The 16,640-nt window shown below is 44.4% G+C and overlaps 1 protein-coding gene across 3 annotated transcripts in view; it reads right to left on the reverse strand.

The window, feature by feature from the left end:
* The window catches only part of card11 (caspase recruitment domain family, member 11), a 335,526-nt gene that overhangs the window by 174,493 nt on the left and 144,393 nt on the right, over positions 1–16,640 (reverse strand). For all 3 annotated transcript variants that reach the window (XM_038820292.1, XM_038820291.1, XM_038820293.1), the window contains 2 exons: positions 13,705–13,842; positions 12,130–12,455 (listed from right to left, as the gene is read on the reverse strand). In XM_038820292.1, coding sequence (XP_038676220.1) covers positions 12,130–12,455; positions 13,705–13,842 — 464 coding nt within the window. The remainder of the gene's footprint in view (positions 1–12,129; positions 12,456–13,704; positions 13,843–16,640) is intronic.

Below are 16,640 nucleotides of genomic sequence, written 5' to 3' on the forward strand. Positions count from 1 at the left end.
TTTGTGCGATTCGTTGTCATCCCATGGCATGTTTGTAGTCTTGTCATTGTTTTGCAGTGTGCTGTGGCATTGTCCTTTATGTGCAGAGTTGTACCATTTTGTACAAGTCGTTGTTTCATTGCTGTTGTTTCTGTCGTTCCTGTCTTTGTTGTTTTCGTTGTCGTTCTTATTGCTGTTTTTGTCGTTTCTGTCTTTGTTGCTGTCGCTATCTTTGTTATGCTTCTTGTTGGTTTTGTTGTTCTTCTTGTAGTTTTTGTCGTTGTGCTTGTAGTTTTTGTTGTTGCTATTGTTCTTGTTTCTGCAGTGCTTCTTGTGATTTTTGTTTTTCTTATTGTGCTCAATGAGTGTCCCGTGTGGATAATTTGAGTCATTGCCACAGTTATTGGTGCGAGTGTCCTTTGTGATATCTGTTACATTGAACGTTTCGTCTAGAGAATGGTGAGAATGATCTGATGTTGTACTGATGCTGGTTACATCAGTCATTTGTGGTGGATTTGCTTCCTCTTCCTTGCTTCCTTGGTGCTCCTCTTTTGGAGTAATTTGTGGTGGATTTAATTCATCTCCTTTGCTTCCTTGGTGCTCATCTTCTGGAGTCACGTTCTTCACAATTTCATTTTCTTGTTGGTCTTGGTGCTCCTGAACAGCTATTGCATGTTCTTGATAAGTACGTACCAGTCAGGCAGGGAGGAAGGGGTCGAGCGAGGGAACCGTGGTTTACCAAAGAAGTGGAATCTCTTGTTAAGAGGAAGAAGGAGGCCTATGTGAAGATGGGGCATGAAGTTTCAGTTGGGGCGCTTGATAGTTACAAGGAAGCGAGGAAGGATCTAAAGAGAGAGCTGAGACGAGCAAGGAGGGGACATGAGAAGTCTTTGGCAGGTAGGATCAAGGAAAACCCAAAAGCTTTCTATAGGTATGTCAGGAATAAAAGAATGACTAGGGTAAGAGTAGGGCCAGTCAAGGACAGTGGTGGGAAGTTGTGTGTGGAGGCTGAGGAGATAAGCGAGATACTAAATGAATACTTTTCGTCAGTATTCACTCAAGAAAAAGATAATATTGTGGAGGAGAATGCTGAGACCAGGCTATTAGAATAGATGGCATTGAGGTGCGTAGGGAAGAAGTGTTGGCAATTCTGGACAAGGTGAAAATAGATAAGTCCCCGGGGCCGGATGGGATTTATCCTAGGATTCTCTGGGAAGCCAGGGAAGAGATTGCTGAGCCTTTGGCTTTGATTTTTAGGTCATCATTGGCTACAGGAATAGTGCCAGAGGACTGGAGGATAGCAAATGTGGTCCCTTTGTTTAAGAAGGGGAGTAGAGATAACCCCGGTAACTATAGGCCGGTGAGCCTAACGTCTGTGGTGGGTAAGGTCTTGGAGAGGATTATAAAAGATACGATTTATAATCATCTAGATAGGAATAATATGATTAGGGATAGTCAGCATGGTTTTGTGAAGGGTAGGTCATGCCTCACAAACCTTATCGAGTTCTTTGAGAAGGTGACTGAACAGGTAGACGAGGGTAGAGCAGTTGATGTGGTGTATATGGATTTCAGTAAAGCGTTTGATAAGGTTCCCCACGGTCGGCTATTGCAGAAAATACGGAGGCTGGGGATTGAGGGTGATTTAGAGATGTGGATCAGAAATTGGCTAGTTGAAAGAAGACAGAGAGAGTGGTAGTTGATGGGAAATGTTCAGAATGGAGTTCAGTTACAAGTGGCGTACCACAAGGATCTGTTCTGGGGCCGTTGCTGTTTGTCATTTTTATAAATGACCTAGAGGAGGGCGCAGAAGGATGGGTGAGTAAATTTGCAGACGACACTAAAGTCGGTGGAGTTGTAGACAGTGCGGAAGGATGTTGCAGGTTACAGAGGGACATAGATAAGCTGCAGAGCTGGGCTGAGAGGTGGCAAATGGAGTTTAATGTGGAGAAGTGTGAGGTGATTCACTTTGGAAAGAATAACAGGAATGAGGAATATTTGGCTAATGGTAAAATTCTTGGTAGTGTGGATGAGCAGAGGGATCTCGGTGTCCATGTACATAGATCCCTGAAAGTTGCCACCCAGGTTGATAGGGTTGTGAAGAAGGCCTATGGTGTGTTGGCCTTTATTGGTAGAGGGATTGAGTTCCGGAGCCATGAGGTCATGTTGCAGTTGTACAAAACTCTAGTACGGCCGCATTTGGAGTATTGCGTACAGTTCTGGTCGCCTCATTATAGGAAGGATGTGGAAGCTTTGGAACGGGTGCAGAGGAGATTTACCAGGATGTTGCCTGGTATGGAGGGAAAATCTTATGAGGAAAGGCTGATGGACTTGAGGTTGTTTTCGTTAGAGAGAAGGTTAAGAGGTGACTTAATAGAGGCATACAAAATGATCAGAGGGTTAGATAGGGTGGACAGCGAGAGCCTTCTCCCGCGGATGGAGGTGGCTAGCACGAGGGGACATAGCCTTAAATCGAGGGGTAATAGATATAGGACAGAGGTCAGAGGTGGGTTTTTTTACGCAAAGAGTGGTGAGGCCGTGGAATGCCCTACCTGCAACAGTAGTGAACTCGCCAACATTGAGGGCATTTAAAAATTTATTGGATAAGCATATGGATGATAAGGGCATAGTGTAGGTTAGATGGCCTTTAGTTTTTTTTCCATGTCGGTGCAACATCGAGGGCCGAAGGGCCTGTACTGCGCTGTATCGTTCTATGTTCTATGTTCCACTTCTGGAGTCAAAACTTCACGATTTCTATTGACGCGGTCTCTCAGGACACTTGGTGCTCCTCTTCTGGAGTCAAAATCTTCATGGTTTCTATTGACGTGGTCTCTCTGGACTCTTGGGTGGCCCTACTCTGTGCTTCTGTACAGATGAGCTGAGAACTGTCAGTCTTGCTGTGATCCTGTACCTCCTGTATGTCGAGTGTGATCACCTTGTCACCGTTTTCGCATGCAGTGGGTAGATTTACATTGCCTTCTTCTTGATTATGTGAGCTTGGTAGACTTTCATAGTTTGCTTGCGGTTGCTCAGAGACGGTGGGTTGACGTTCATGGTCTTCTTCATGCATGGTGTTCGCTAGGGAGTCTTTGCTTGCTTCCATTTTGAAGTCTTTCAACGAGCTGTCTGTGGAGGCTCGCATCACTTTCTTTGTGGAGTCTTTCATCACTCTCACTGTGGAGCCTGTCATCGCTCTCTCTGTGGAGTCTTTCTGTTCTCTCTGTGTGGCGTCGTCTTCATCTTGGGTATTGCTGTCATCCAATGTATCGACGATCTGCCATGGCACCATGGTGTTGGATTCATCTACCACTAGTAGAGTCGTGTTGAGCTTTGCGACCGTGTTGCTGATGCTGTGATCAGCATATCCGAATAACTCAGCCATGTCTGAGTAGTATTGTTCGAAAAACAAATCATCTTTTTTTGCTTTGGATTTGGTATTGTTTTCTTCCTCATCATTTTTTGCATATCCGAATAACTCAGCCATGTCGGAGTAGTATTGTTTGAAAAACAAATCATTTTTTTTTGTTCTCTTCACTTTGGGTGGTGCAGACTGCTTGTTCCAGGGTGTTGTGAGAGTTATTTTCAACTGCTGGTGTAAGTTCAGGCATTTTTTTGTCTTTTGAGGTAAGAAAATTGGGTTTTATAGTTTTAAGTATCTTGTTTTTAATTTTCGGGCATTTCCCTTTTAAGTTGCCGTGGTCCGGATCCTCAGACGTCATGACGCTCGTGACGTCATGCGTAGGAATCGATTGCGCATGCGCAAATCGGCCTTCCTTTACTGTGCGGTTTTGTGTCCACTGGGCATGCGCAGATTGCGCATGCGCATAATGATCCATGACCAAAACGTTTCGAGACTGCGCATGCGCGGCGTGCGCATACGCATAACGATCCGCAACAAAAACTTTTTAAAACTGCGCATGCACGGCTTGCGCATGCGCAGAACGCAAAACGGGTGATTGTAACTGCGCATGCGCGGCTTCTGTTTCCTGCGCATGCGCAGACGCAGATTTTCGTTCTTTGTTGCCCAGAGACTGTAAAATGTGATCCGACGCCATTTTACAGCGGATTTCAGCGTTCTTTCCCTTTGAAAAGTGTAAGTTACCTTTTCCTTTCGATCTGAACTGGAGGTCAGCGTTTTGTCTCTGTGAAAATTCAAGTTACTTCTTCCTTTTGATCTCAACTGGATTTAAGCGTTTTGTCTATGTGAGAAGTTCAAGTTACTGTTTCCTTTTGATCTGTACTTTTCACTCACGATTTCTAGACTGAACCCTTTCTGTTCTGATAGTGATTGTTTGAGTTTTGCATCACTCAGTCCCTGTGCAGTTTGGCCTCTGAGCATACAGTGCTGTTCAAATTCCATACAGTACTCTTCAAATTTTGTTAGTATTATTTGTAAGTTGTTGCTGTCTTCAGCTTTCGAGTATTTAAATCCATTATATACTTTTCGAGCTTCATGTCCTGCGATGAGCAGTGCTATTTTCATTTCGTCTGAGGCTGCTGCTAAATCATTAGCTACGATATATATATCGAACACCTGTTTAAATCTTTTCCAGACATTACTTACATTACCGGTTAGGTCCAGCTGAGGTGGGGTTCCAACCCACATCATCGAATAAGCGAGATCTTCCCAAGTCGAATGCCCGGTAGGAATTTTTCTTGCCATTTTGGTCTTTCTGTGTCTGCAGCTGAGTTGTCTTGTAGTAAGCATCTGAAGCCACTCCTTGGTACCATGTGTTGTTCCTTGTGTCTTAATAAAGCTCGTAGTCTCAAAGGTGGAGTAGATGCTTTATTGTGAATTTGTTCCGTCTTCAGAGCTTAACTTACAGCTACCTCAAATGCTGCCTGCCTGTGTCTTGCTCCCTGTGTCTTGCTACCAGTTCTCCCTTCTGTGAAGTGTGCCCTCACTTCCTGTCCCTCTGTATTTATAACTCTCCCGTGCTGCCTCTAGTGCTTGGTCAGTTGTATTGCATCTACACTGATACACAATCACCACAGTCCCTGCTGGTTATTGTGTGATAGAGCTCTTCCCAAGTCTGGTGTCACTTGTTCAGCAAGTGGCTGAACAGAAAAGTGAGAGAATATTGCCCATTATAATCTGCCCATTAATAAACAGAACGTTTGGATGAAGCATATAAAGCTTTCTGATAAGTGACCCACTCTGCATGAGATCGTCCCAAAGGCCCAACATCTTAAAAAGATTCATCCCACATTGCAAAGGTTGACAGACACTATGTGGTCATAAACTAGACCCCAGATCAGGGGTGCAATGATGTTGCTTGTAAATTATCATCAGGAACAAGGAAGAAATTTCACAAAACTATATCTCAGAATCATTACCTGAGAGGACTAATCTCCTTCGGACATTAATTAAAGTAGGAAGAGACATTGTGGTGCACGGTGTTTCCATTCACAACAATAAGCATGTGCCTAGAATTTCTACAGGTGGTCTTCTGATCTTCCATCGTAAAAAGAGCAGAAACCCCAGAGAATCACATGTGAACAGCCAATCTTCCACCAGAGTTACGGTGGGAGAAATTCTACCCTATTGGAAGATCAAATGAGATTCTGATGGGTGGATTATTTGTGTTCAGGGTCTTATAAAATGCTCCTTTGAATTGATTTTTTTGCATCTTGTTCTTTTACATAATTACAAGTGTTCCCTTAAACCATCTATTGTGTGATTTGACCATTAAACTTTTCTAGAATTGCAGTGCTGTAGCTTTCTAACTGAGCGGTAGGGTCAGAGCTGCCCTGGAGTAGCAATCACAGTCAGACTGCTTAGTTTCATGGAGTGAAATGCAGCCATACCTTTCTCAACCTTTCAACTGAAGCGGGTAAGAATAGTGCTGTGCGGCACGTACTGAGGCCATTAGTCAAGTACAGGAGAGTAGGCGGAAAGGTAGACATTTTTCATTTTACAGCACTAGCTGCTATAAGGCAGGTAAATTTAAAGATCCAGCCAATTTGAGGAACTATGGAGACGGTCAGTGGGTCCGGAAGGAGGGAGATAACTTGGATAGTGATTAAGAACACAGTCAGTTAGTTCACTAATGGTCTTCCCGGAAAGAAACTTACTATCCTTATTCAATCTGACTGATATCACAGCTCCCGTTCCCTCACCACTCAACTGTATCAAAATCTGCTGCTTTCAAGAAGATGACCCGCTAACACCTTCTCAGGGCTACTTGGCTATGGGGCAATAAGGTTCTAATTGGCTGCAGGAGCTTGAAAATGCAGCCGTTCCACCGTAAAATCTACCACATTCCCCTAGAAGCACTCACTATTCAAAGGAGCCTCTTGAAGTGATCCCTTTAAGGACTCGGTGTCTGGTGAAAGTGAGGTAACCATGTGTTGCACCTTTTCTCGATGACAATTTCAACTGGGGTCATATACAGATGTAAGACCTTGAGGGGCCAGATTTCTGACTCCCAATAGAAGTGTGAATAAGGTCATGAAACACTGAATTTTGTTTTGTTTTTTTTTTAAAACTACAAAGGGAATTTATCTCTGCCTCCCCAACCCCACACCATTTTTGTATGGGGTTTGTGAGAGTTGGGAAGGCCTGGGCTATAAAATGCACACCCACTTCTTCCAAAGCTGGGGTCCCGACTGTGAGCACCACAGGAAAATTGCATTTCGACCTGCACTTTCCCCGCTGTTGTGGGTTTTGGAAGCCCTAAAAAAAAAACGCATATCCTGGGAGACTTCATGACCACTGGGGAAAGCATGCTGAGAACTCAGGAATATTCTGAACCCAAGTGCAAAATATTTTGACATATTTAAATGTTACTATTAGATGCTGTTTTGTAATATAGATGTGTTTGTAATGCAGTGATTCATCATCAGGATCTAGCCTGCAAAGATAAGTTGGCCCTTACATTCACCATCATTTGAAGTGTTTTCATGTGTTACATTATATTTTCCAGGGAAGAAAGTGCCCAAATGCATTTTAAAAATGTGAAAATAAATGTACCGTCAGTCACTGATGCCATGTTTTGTGCTGTGATTTAAATCAACTGACAGCTCTGGCTGTGGAAATAAAAACCCTGCTTTTGAAGGTGAAGAAAATTTCTACACCTGCTGGGCAGGCGCTCTGCTTTGAAATGGAATGGGATGCCATTTTGTTCTGTCAGTTTGAGATGATATAGTTGCCAGCTTGTAATTAAAAAAAAATATATTCATTCATGGGATTTGGGCATCACTGGCTAGACCAGCATTTATTGTCCATCCCTGGTGGCGCAGGTGGTAGTGAGCCGCCATTTTGAACCGCTGCAGTCCATGTAGTGTAGATACACCTACAGTGCTGTTAGGGAGGGTGTTCTGGTATCTTGAGTTAGCGACAATGAATAAATGGTGGTATAATCCCAAGTCGGGATGGTGTGCGATTTGGAGGGGAACTTCCAAGGGCTGGTATTCCCATGTATCTAATGCTGTTGCCCTGCTAGATGGTAGCAGCCAAGAGTTTTAAGGTGCCAAGGAAGGAGCCTTGGTGAGTTGCTGCAGTGCATCTTGTAGATGGTACACACTGCTATGTGTTAGATGTGAGGCCAATCAAGAAGCTTCTTTATCCTGGGTGTCACTCCAAGCCTGGATATTGCCCAGATCTTGCTGCATTTGGACATGAACCGCTTCAGTATCTGAAGAGGTGCAAACAGAACTGAACATTGTGCAGTCAACAGCAAATATCCCCACTTCTGACTTTATGACCGAATGAAGATTGTTGATGAAGCAAATAGATATAGTTGGGCTGAGGACAGTGGAAGATATGATATCTGTAGCCATTATAAATGCTTGGCTGGATTTCAAACCCCAGACTGGCTTCAGCTCAGTAGTTTGTCCATTGATCGAAGAATGATTGACATTTTTAAGAAACCGCAATTATAGAATATATCCCTTTGGTGTGGTTTGTTTGTTTACATACCCAATACCATATCTTAAAGCATTACAATTTTTTAAACACTGAAATAGTTTCTTTTTCCATTATCAATAATAGTGATTTTGAATTCAGAATTTTAGTTTGTCAGAGGTATAATTTCCTTTCCAATGATTTTAAAATAATTTTTTGTTTGGCCCCTGAGGACTGTACATTGTGGATATTGAGTGAGTGTCTATGGAGGATAGATAGGGGAATTGGAGGTAGCATGGTGATTCTGGGAGGCATGGGTGACATGGGGGTGCGAGAGATCAGGGTGAGGGGCATTGAGCGGCATGGGTGGTCTGTGAGGGCATGGATGATTTTATTATCACAGGGGATGAGTGGATCGTGAGCAATGAGGTTTAGGTGGCTTTTAAATGGTGTTGGAAGCTGGGCTGCTGTGTTGGAGAACCAACAAGGGCCTTCTAACTGGCCCACCTCCGCACTCTCATTCCTCATCAACTCTACCGGATCTCACAATGCACTACGAACCCGTCCCCTGCGTGAAAATACAAAAACCCCGGGCAAAGTCACACATGGGTTAGGTGTGCATTTTGGAAGGGCACAGGTTGATGTTTCCCGAGCCCACAGTAAACTTCGGCCTCTTGAATTTGGTGTCAGCTGTGGATTAGTCAGCGGCACCCTTGCTGAGAGGAGTGGGGGTTGCCTAAGCCGGCCAGGCTAAGGGAATCGAGGTTGTTGATCGCCTGGGCCAGGTCAAGTCAGCAGGCTAGAAGTAATGAAGTTTGTGCTCAGAATGTTAAAATCCTTACAGAATGTAAGATCCTGAAGAATGCTCACCATTTTACATCCTTAATGTCTACTTTGCTCAGGCGCCAGTGGAGTGATCTTTATCCTGATGATTAACTCACCCCTCAGTTATGATCCTGGACTTTGCTCCCTGATAATCATGATGTTTCCTGTTAACGTTGTCATTTTTTTCGACTTGCAGTGAAGTAGATTCTTTCGGGTGATGTCCGGCACCGTTAATCATCCTAAACTAATACGGTTTTATCATGTTAAACTAAATATTGTTTGCAGGATTTGTGCAGTTTCTTTATCCTATTATATTCTTGGGGGAAGGATGAGCAGAGAGGGAGTGGGATGGGGTGAGGGGTGGAGGTAGTGGGTGGTAAGGTTAGTTCTGCCCTCATTATGTTTGAACATGGTCCTCATAGTCAGATCTAATTTTTTCTTTTTGGCTGCGCCTTATTCTTCCTCAGGCCCAGGCGGACTGTTTTATCCTGTTGAGGATGGGAATTGCCGAGCCCCCTTTTACGGGGAGCCGGTCAGTTATCCTGAATTGGGCCTCCCTCTTTGACTGTTCCTCTGCTGCCAGTCCTTTTGTGAACAAGGTCGGTTTTAATGTCCTCTATTTTTGGATGTAGGTGTGTCTAGTGGGGTGACCCCCTCCCCCTTGGGAGAGTTTCTTTAGGTGCTGTGTCTTGCACGGGACTGGTTGGGCCTAGCCTTGAGCAGAGGTGGGTGTAAGGATAGCAAGGGGGCAAGAGTGGGGTGGGGGGGGGGGGGGTGAGGGGGTGGTCATCTAAGTCCTTGGAGCCATTTCCTTTTTCTCTTTACTCGTGTGGCTGCGCTGGGTTAGGCTAGGCCCAGTGTCGTGGTCATTATCCTGTTGCATCTCAGCCAGCTGCACTCCTCACTGGGGGGGGGGGGGGGGGGGGGGGGGGGGGGAGGGGGGTGGGGGGGGGGTCCTGATGTGGGTCATTCACATTCAGAGCGATGTTGAATTGGGGTAGGTCTGAAGGTAGGGCCCAGTCTTCATCCTTGGTTAATTCCTCCTGAGAGTTGGATGGGCCCACGTGGTGGCTGGTTGGACAGTTTTTGTTTTGTCGTAATATGGTGGATCTGAGGGGTTACTTCTGACAGTTCCTGCTCTTTTTCCTTGTGGTGTGATATTAGGGACATTACCTATTTTGCTCTTAATTTTGATGCCTTTGTGGGCTTGTAATAGTAGTGTTGGAAGGTGGTTCGGACAAGCATTTAGCGATCTTTTGGATTGACAAATCCTTTAATTTTTGGATGGGCTTGGTTGGAATGATATGTATAATCTAAGGAGAGTAAAGGGTTAACAAAATGATGTTCATGTAAATCAACACTAGATGGCATCAATGAGTAGTCTTATAAAAGGCTGCATCTCTAGGCATTCTGGGAGAAGCTGTTGGAGAAGTTGATGTATAAGGATAGTGTGAAGTTGAGTTAGAGTATAGGTTATATATTAGAGAGATAATTAATTACTGTATCATAGATTCAATACTATTATTTTGTTAACTGCTACTCAGTAGAGTATGTGAACCAATTTAAGTAGAATAAAATAAACTAGTTTTGATTTAACATGTAGCTTTATGTTCTTTGTCAACACTACGACTTTGGCTATCTTGGAGAACAATACAAGGAACATAACATCGGTGATTGGAAGTGGGGTCCCACAATTCTCACCCCCCCCCACCCCCCCCCCCCCCCCAAGTTTGGGGGCCGCTCTGATGACCCTCTAATCCTGGTGTTGGATTTCCCCCCTGTCTTTTTGATTGGGACCAGGCTATATTCCCCTTGAGTCTTGACCTCATGGTTGCCTGTTCTCCTTTTGGAGGCTGCGTTGGTACCCGTGGTTGGATGATCTGTTTTGTCCCAGGGCCTGGTGCTGGAGATGTCATTGTGGGGGCTCAGCTTCGCCCGCTTGCTTCTTGTTCTTTGTTCAATTTTTCTATGGAGACCCTGGGTTGATAACATGGGTCTAGCTGTGTCCGGTCCTTTCTTTGACTTTATTCTCGTCTTTTGCCATCTTGATCGTGAGGGTGGCTACCTGTTCCGGTTTGGGTCCGGAGAAGAGTTCAAATTACGCTGTAAGAGTTGGGGAGTTCCCCTTCGTACTAGGATTCCCTGATTTTGTTTTCTACTTCTGTTTTGATGCTCTGGGTGTGATCGAAGTCTAAGTTGTTGCCTGAATCCTGTTCAGGTGCAGGAAGGCCATTTAACCATGGAAGGAACATGTTGGGGATTTAGTCCCTTGTTCATCCAATCTCGCTATTCCTAACACTGTAAACACTGTTGTCCTGGGCTGTACCGGTTATACATCGACACCTGTAGCTGCCTTTTTAAAAACTTTTGCTTTCTTTTGTATAAAAACTGAACTCCAATAAACCGACCTTTAAAAAAAATTCCACCTGACGGGTCCCGACCTTACAACCGCGCCTGCATTTCTAAATCAGCTATTAGGCACTTTGGAACATCCCAGCATGAAAAACACTACAACATTTAAATTACTTTTTGTTTCTTTCTCATTTAGATAAGGTCAGTTCAGGTCACTGGAGCTCAATGTAAATGGAATATGTGCTTCCTGTAAACCAAACATCAGACTGGAGCAGCTTTGTTGAGGAGAAAATAATGATTAAATGTCTTAATTTGATAATCTAGTCCATTGCCATATTGTGATAGAACAGTACTGTAGCTTTGTGCCAATTTTATTATATAATCATACAGGATTTGTTTCAACTCAAACCATCTGCCAAATACTAGTACTGTGAAGCACTTTGCTTCAAAAAATACTAATTATTTAGCAGTTTGAAATACCTCTCTGAATCAGACAGTCAGGTTTAGTTTAACAGAAAGATCCATTCTAACATCGCAGTCATATCATTTGTTGAGTGAGTCCCATTTTTGCTGCTTAGTTGGACTTTCTAACTGTAGAAGTCGGACTAGTGATAACGGGTACAATACTGATATGATCGCCCAGTTTGGTTTCAGAGGCGGGTACTCGCTTGCGGCATTCTTTATTATTAACTTATAGCAATTTGATCATAGTGGACTTGGAATTTGATAAAATTACTGCTATAAATTAATTGTGAAACACAAACAGCTACCAACTGTGCTGTTTGTGGCAATAATATGGGAGCTAAACTTTTTGTCACCTTGCAAAATGCTTCAGTATCAAGTGTCAGTAACAACAGTGCATCATTTGGCCAGAACCATCAGCCTGCAGAAAGATGGTATTGTATAGTCCTTAAGTCTTAATACCAGCATAGTTATAACATCGATACTGATACTAGCAGTATTATAACACTAACAGTGATATCCCATTCCAGCATTATTACGGCGCTGATACAGATACCAACACTATTATGGCACTGGCTCCGGTAACTGTGATCACTGGCACAGAGCTGGTGTGTTCCATCAGGAGTAACTTTGAGTACTAAATACTCCCCAAATATCTCACGTCTTACCTGAAGTTGCAGGTCCCGGCTTCTCATCACTGCCATATTCTTCTCCTCGCTGAGCTGTGCGTACCTCATGGCTAGGTTGTAATTGTCGTCTTTAACTTTCATAAGCTCATCATTGTAGTTGTTTCTCTCCTCCTTCATCTTGTTGTAACGTTCCTGGAAGGTGTGCAGTTCTTGATTCACCAGCTTCAGCTGTTTCTTCTCGTCCTCGAGCTGTTTCATTTTGACCTGTAGGTCGCAGCGCAGCACCTCCTTTGCCTTTGTCTGCTGCTGCAGTTTTATCACCTCATTCATCAGGAACTGTGTCAGACCCTCATGTCCTTCCTCCACTGCAATACAGAACATGACCATCAATGCCAGAGGGCAAGTGTGAGGCATGGCTGAAGTATTTCATGGCCACATCACATTCTCTTTAAATCTAACAACAACCACTTGGATTTATTTAGCACCTTTAACGCCCAAGGAACTCCAAAGGAGAGCTATCAGACAGAAACCTGACATTGGCCCAGATAGGGGTATATTAGAATGGGTGAACAAATGTTTGGTTAATGTTTTGAGGAGAATCCTGAAGGAGGTGAGGTGTCGAGCATTGGGGAGGGAATTCGAGAGGCTCGGGCCCAGGTAGTTGAAGGCATGGCAGCCACTGGGGGGGCAATGAAAATCGGGGACAAACTCAGACTAAATCCAAATAAACTGAATTCAAAAATCAGGTGCAACTCTAACCAATTCAGGAAATAATCCAAAATTACGTCCAATATGGCCTTGTTTGAACATGTAAAGTGTCAACACCGTGCATTTTGTAGAATGCAGGAAAAGTTCTTTCATTTTGCCTCTCCGTATAAAATCTACTTGGGATTTTAAAAGGGATTTATCATCACCGTGCCCCCTTTGAATTTAAACATATTAAAGAATGACCACTGATGGCCTCCTACTTTGTTTGCTTTCTATTCATTCTGTTTTTCAATATTCTGTTTTAACTATGATAACTGAGGTGGAACTCATTTAGAGGAGCTGTGGAGCCTTATCATGAAGAAGTTGGCGTAACACCGGTGGAGAGACTGCAGCCTTTAGGTCAGAGTACAAATTTACTGAGCCTGACAGAACGATGGAAGGAGTTGGGCATCAGAGGACATAATATTAATATTAGTTCAATCACGTATTTGCGTACCTGAATTCAAATCCTTCTGTCAGCTTCCAGAATCATAGAATGATACAGTGCGGACGACGACCATTCGGCTGAGCAAGTCTGAGCTGGCATTTTGGTAGAGCTGAGCAATTTATCCCACTACCCTGCTCTTTCCCCACGGACCAATGAAAATTGGAGCAAAGGAGAGCTTTTCAGATGTGGTGCGGGCAATTTGGACATTCAAACCAGGTCCAGAACATTTCTTTAATTGTTGAAAGCTGCACCCAATTCTTGATTTCAAATTTAAAATGACACCAGTCCACTCTCTTCCAACATAAATATATAATGAATCAACAGAAACAGATGGAAAGGAGGAGCGTAACAGTTCACCTGAAACATTTAATTTAATAGTTGCCCATGATTGATTGCAGTAATGAAAGTAGTCATTTTACCTACTATAGTAGAGAATCTGCGCGTGGGTTCCTTCCCTGTGACCAACTTGTACAATTCTGGATAGTAGAACTCAAGGCTTTCCAGGAAAACAACGTACCCTCTCTGTCCCTTTGTTTGGAGGATATCCAGCAGTCGACCTTTGGAAAGAGTGAAGAAAGTGAGATCCTGTTTGAACCACTGTTTCTTTCACTGAAAACATACTTATCCTTGGGAAGAGGAGCAAAACCTGGAGTCGGGATGTTTCTGCAGGTACATTCTGACATGAGATAGGAGTTATGGAGGGTGGGTTAATCCCCTTTCTCTCGCTGTGGTGGATTGTGTCCTTTATTAACCCAATACCACCAGCAGTACGTCTCCAACACAGTAACAGACCATAAGCCCAATCGGTCTACGTTTAGTGTTTATGCTCGAAATGAGTCTCCTCACACCCATCTTCATCTAATCCTTTCAGCATATCTTTCTATTGCTTTTTCTTAGATGTGTTGATCTCGCTTCAATCCATCTTTGCTACTCATTTCAAATACTCAGTATGGTAGTGAGTTCCATGAACCACTCTTTGGTTATGGAAGTGGCAAAATAGGCAAACAAACAGCAACAAAAGATACTTTTGTATCATTGCAGTAGTGATGGTTTGCCCTTCCTCCTGTGTTTACAGCTGGGAATTGCGTGACATAGAACATAGAACAGTACAGCACAGAACAGGCCCTTCGGCCCTCAATGTTGTGCCGAGCCATGATCACCCTACTCAAACCCACGTATCCACCCTATACCCATAACCCAACAACCCCCCCCCCCCCCTAACCTTACTTTTATTAGGACACTACGGGCAATTTAGCATGGCCAATCCACCTAACCCGCACATCTTTGGACTGTGGGAGGAAACCGGAGCACCCGGAGGAAACCCACGCACACACGGGGAGGACGTGCAGACTCCACACAGACAGTGACCCAGCCGGGAATCGAACCTGGGACCCTGGAGCTGTGAAGCATTTATGCTAACCACCATGCTACCCTGCTGCCCCTTACACTGAGCTTCAATGTGAATGGCATAAATGTGAATGGCATAAGACCATAAAAAACGTCAGAGCATAGGTAGGCCATTCAGCCCATCGCATCTGCACTGCCAATCAAGGAGATCAAGACTGATCCGATAATCCACAACTCCACTTTCTTCTTTATGCCTTGATTCCCTTATTAAATAAAAATCTGTCTATCTCAGCCTTCAACATACTTAACAACCTCTACAGCTCTCTGTGGTAAAGAATTTCCCAGATACACTACCCTCAGAGAAGAAATTCCTCCACATCTCTGTCTTAATTGGGCGACCCCTTAATCTGAGATTATGCCCTCTGGTCCCTCGACTCTCCCACAAGGGGAAACAATCTCACAGCATTTATCCTGTCAAGTCTCCCGAGGATCCTATATGTCTCAATATTGTCTCCCCTCATTCACCTAAACTCTAATGAGCAGAGGCCCAACATACTTAACCTCCTCATAAAAGCAGATTTGGGATCCAGGACAGAATAGTCTCTAGGGGGGCAAGGAGGGGAGGGTAGAGTCTCTGATATTTATAAGGTGCTCATGAAGGAGGAAGGGTCCCTGACGGAGGAACTGAAAATCAAATGGGAGGAGGAGCTAGGCAGGGAAATGGAGGACGGGCTGTGGGCAGAAGCCCTGAGTAGGGCAAATTCGACCGCAACATGTGCCAGGCTCGGCCTGATTCAATTCAAGGTCGTTCACCGGGCCCACATGACGGTGGCTCGGATGAGCAAAGTCTTTGGGGTAGAGGACAAATGCGCTAGGTGCGCAGGAGGACCAGCGAACCACATACACATGTTTTGGGCATGCCCGATGCTTAGGGGATACTGGGAGGGATTTGCGGGGATCATGTCCCGGGTGCTACAAACAAGGGTGGCGATGGGTCCAGGGTTGGTAATTTTTGGGGTTTCGGAAGACCCGGGAGTCCAGGGTGAGAAAGAGGCCGTTGTTTTGGCCTTTGCTTCCCTGATAGCCTGGCGACAAATATTATTGGCATGGAGAGACTCAAAGCCCCCGAAGACTGAGGTGCGGCTTACGGACATGTCAAGTTTCCTGGGTATGGAAAAAATTAAGTTCGCCTTGAGGGGATCTGTTCAGGGGTTTGCCCCGAAGGTGGCAACCATTCGTTGACTTCTTTGCGGGAGAGTGAGTGTCAGCAGGGGCCGGGGGCGGGGGGAAGAGAGGATAGAGTAGAATAGAGTAGGAGGGATAAATTGGCGGGTAGTACCGGTGGGAGAGGAGCGGGCTTGTGCAGCATGTTACAACTGAAGTATTGAATGTACGTGGATGTTTGTACATTTCTGCCTTTTTTGCTTTCTTTCTGTTGATGTTTGTAACTGTTTACAATGCCAAAAAACTACCTCAATAAAACTGTTTGTCAAAAAAAAAAAGAGCAGATTTGGTGGAAACATAGGGATCAGATCCTCGTGGTTGTTTTGCTAGAAGCTGATTCTTTAATCCATCACACATTTGTAGATCCGCATTTTCCCGAGTTTTCATGCCCTTTGTTTAGGGCCATTTCTGAACCCTGCCGTTAGGCTCGAATTGGGGCCAGAAACCTGTACTGATGAGAGAGTCACTTTCAGGTGATTGGGTGATTCGTGGCCAGAGGGCAGGCTCACCATCCAATGAAGGATGGTGGACGGGCTCTCAAAGCTAGAGGGCCAATCAGAGACCTTCCAGCTTGAAAGTCACAGCAGGATACCACAGGTAAGTGAGCGCGAAGGGCCCCCCAAAATGGAGCCGCCCACTCTTCAACTTTATCAAATTTAAAATGAAGGCACCTGCAGTCAGTCAACATTCTTGGCGGAAAATTGCTCCAGAGCACACGCTGTGGCTGAGGCTGAAAGCAGGCTTCTTGTTTTACTCAAATCTCTGTTAAATTGAGGCAAGGAAG

This window comes from Scyliorhinus canicula, chromosome 15, assembly GCF_902713615.1.
Source record: "Scyliorhinus canicula chromosome 15, sScyCan1.1, whole genome shotgun sequence".
In the NCBI taxonomy this organism is placed as follows: Eukaryota; Metazoa; Chordata; class Chondrichthyes; order Carcharhiniformes; family Scyliorhinidae; genus Scyliorhinus; species Scyliorhinus canicula.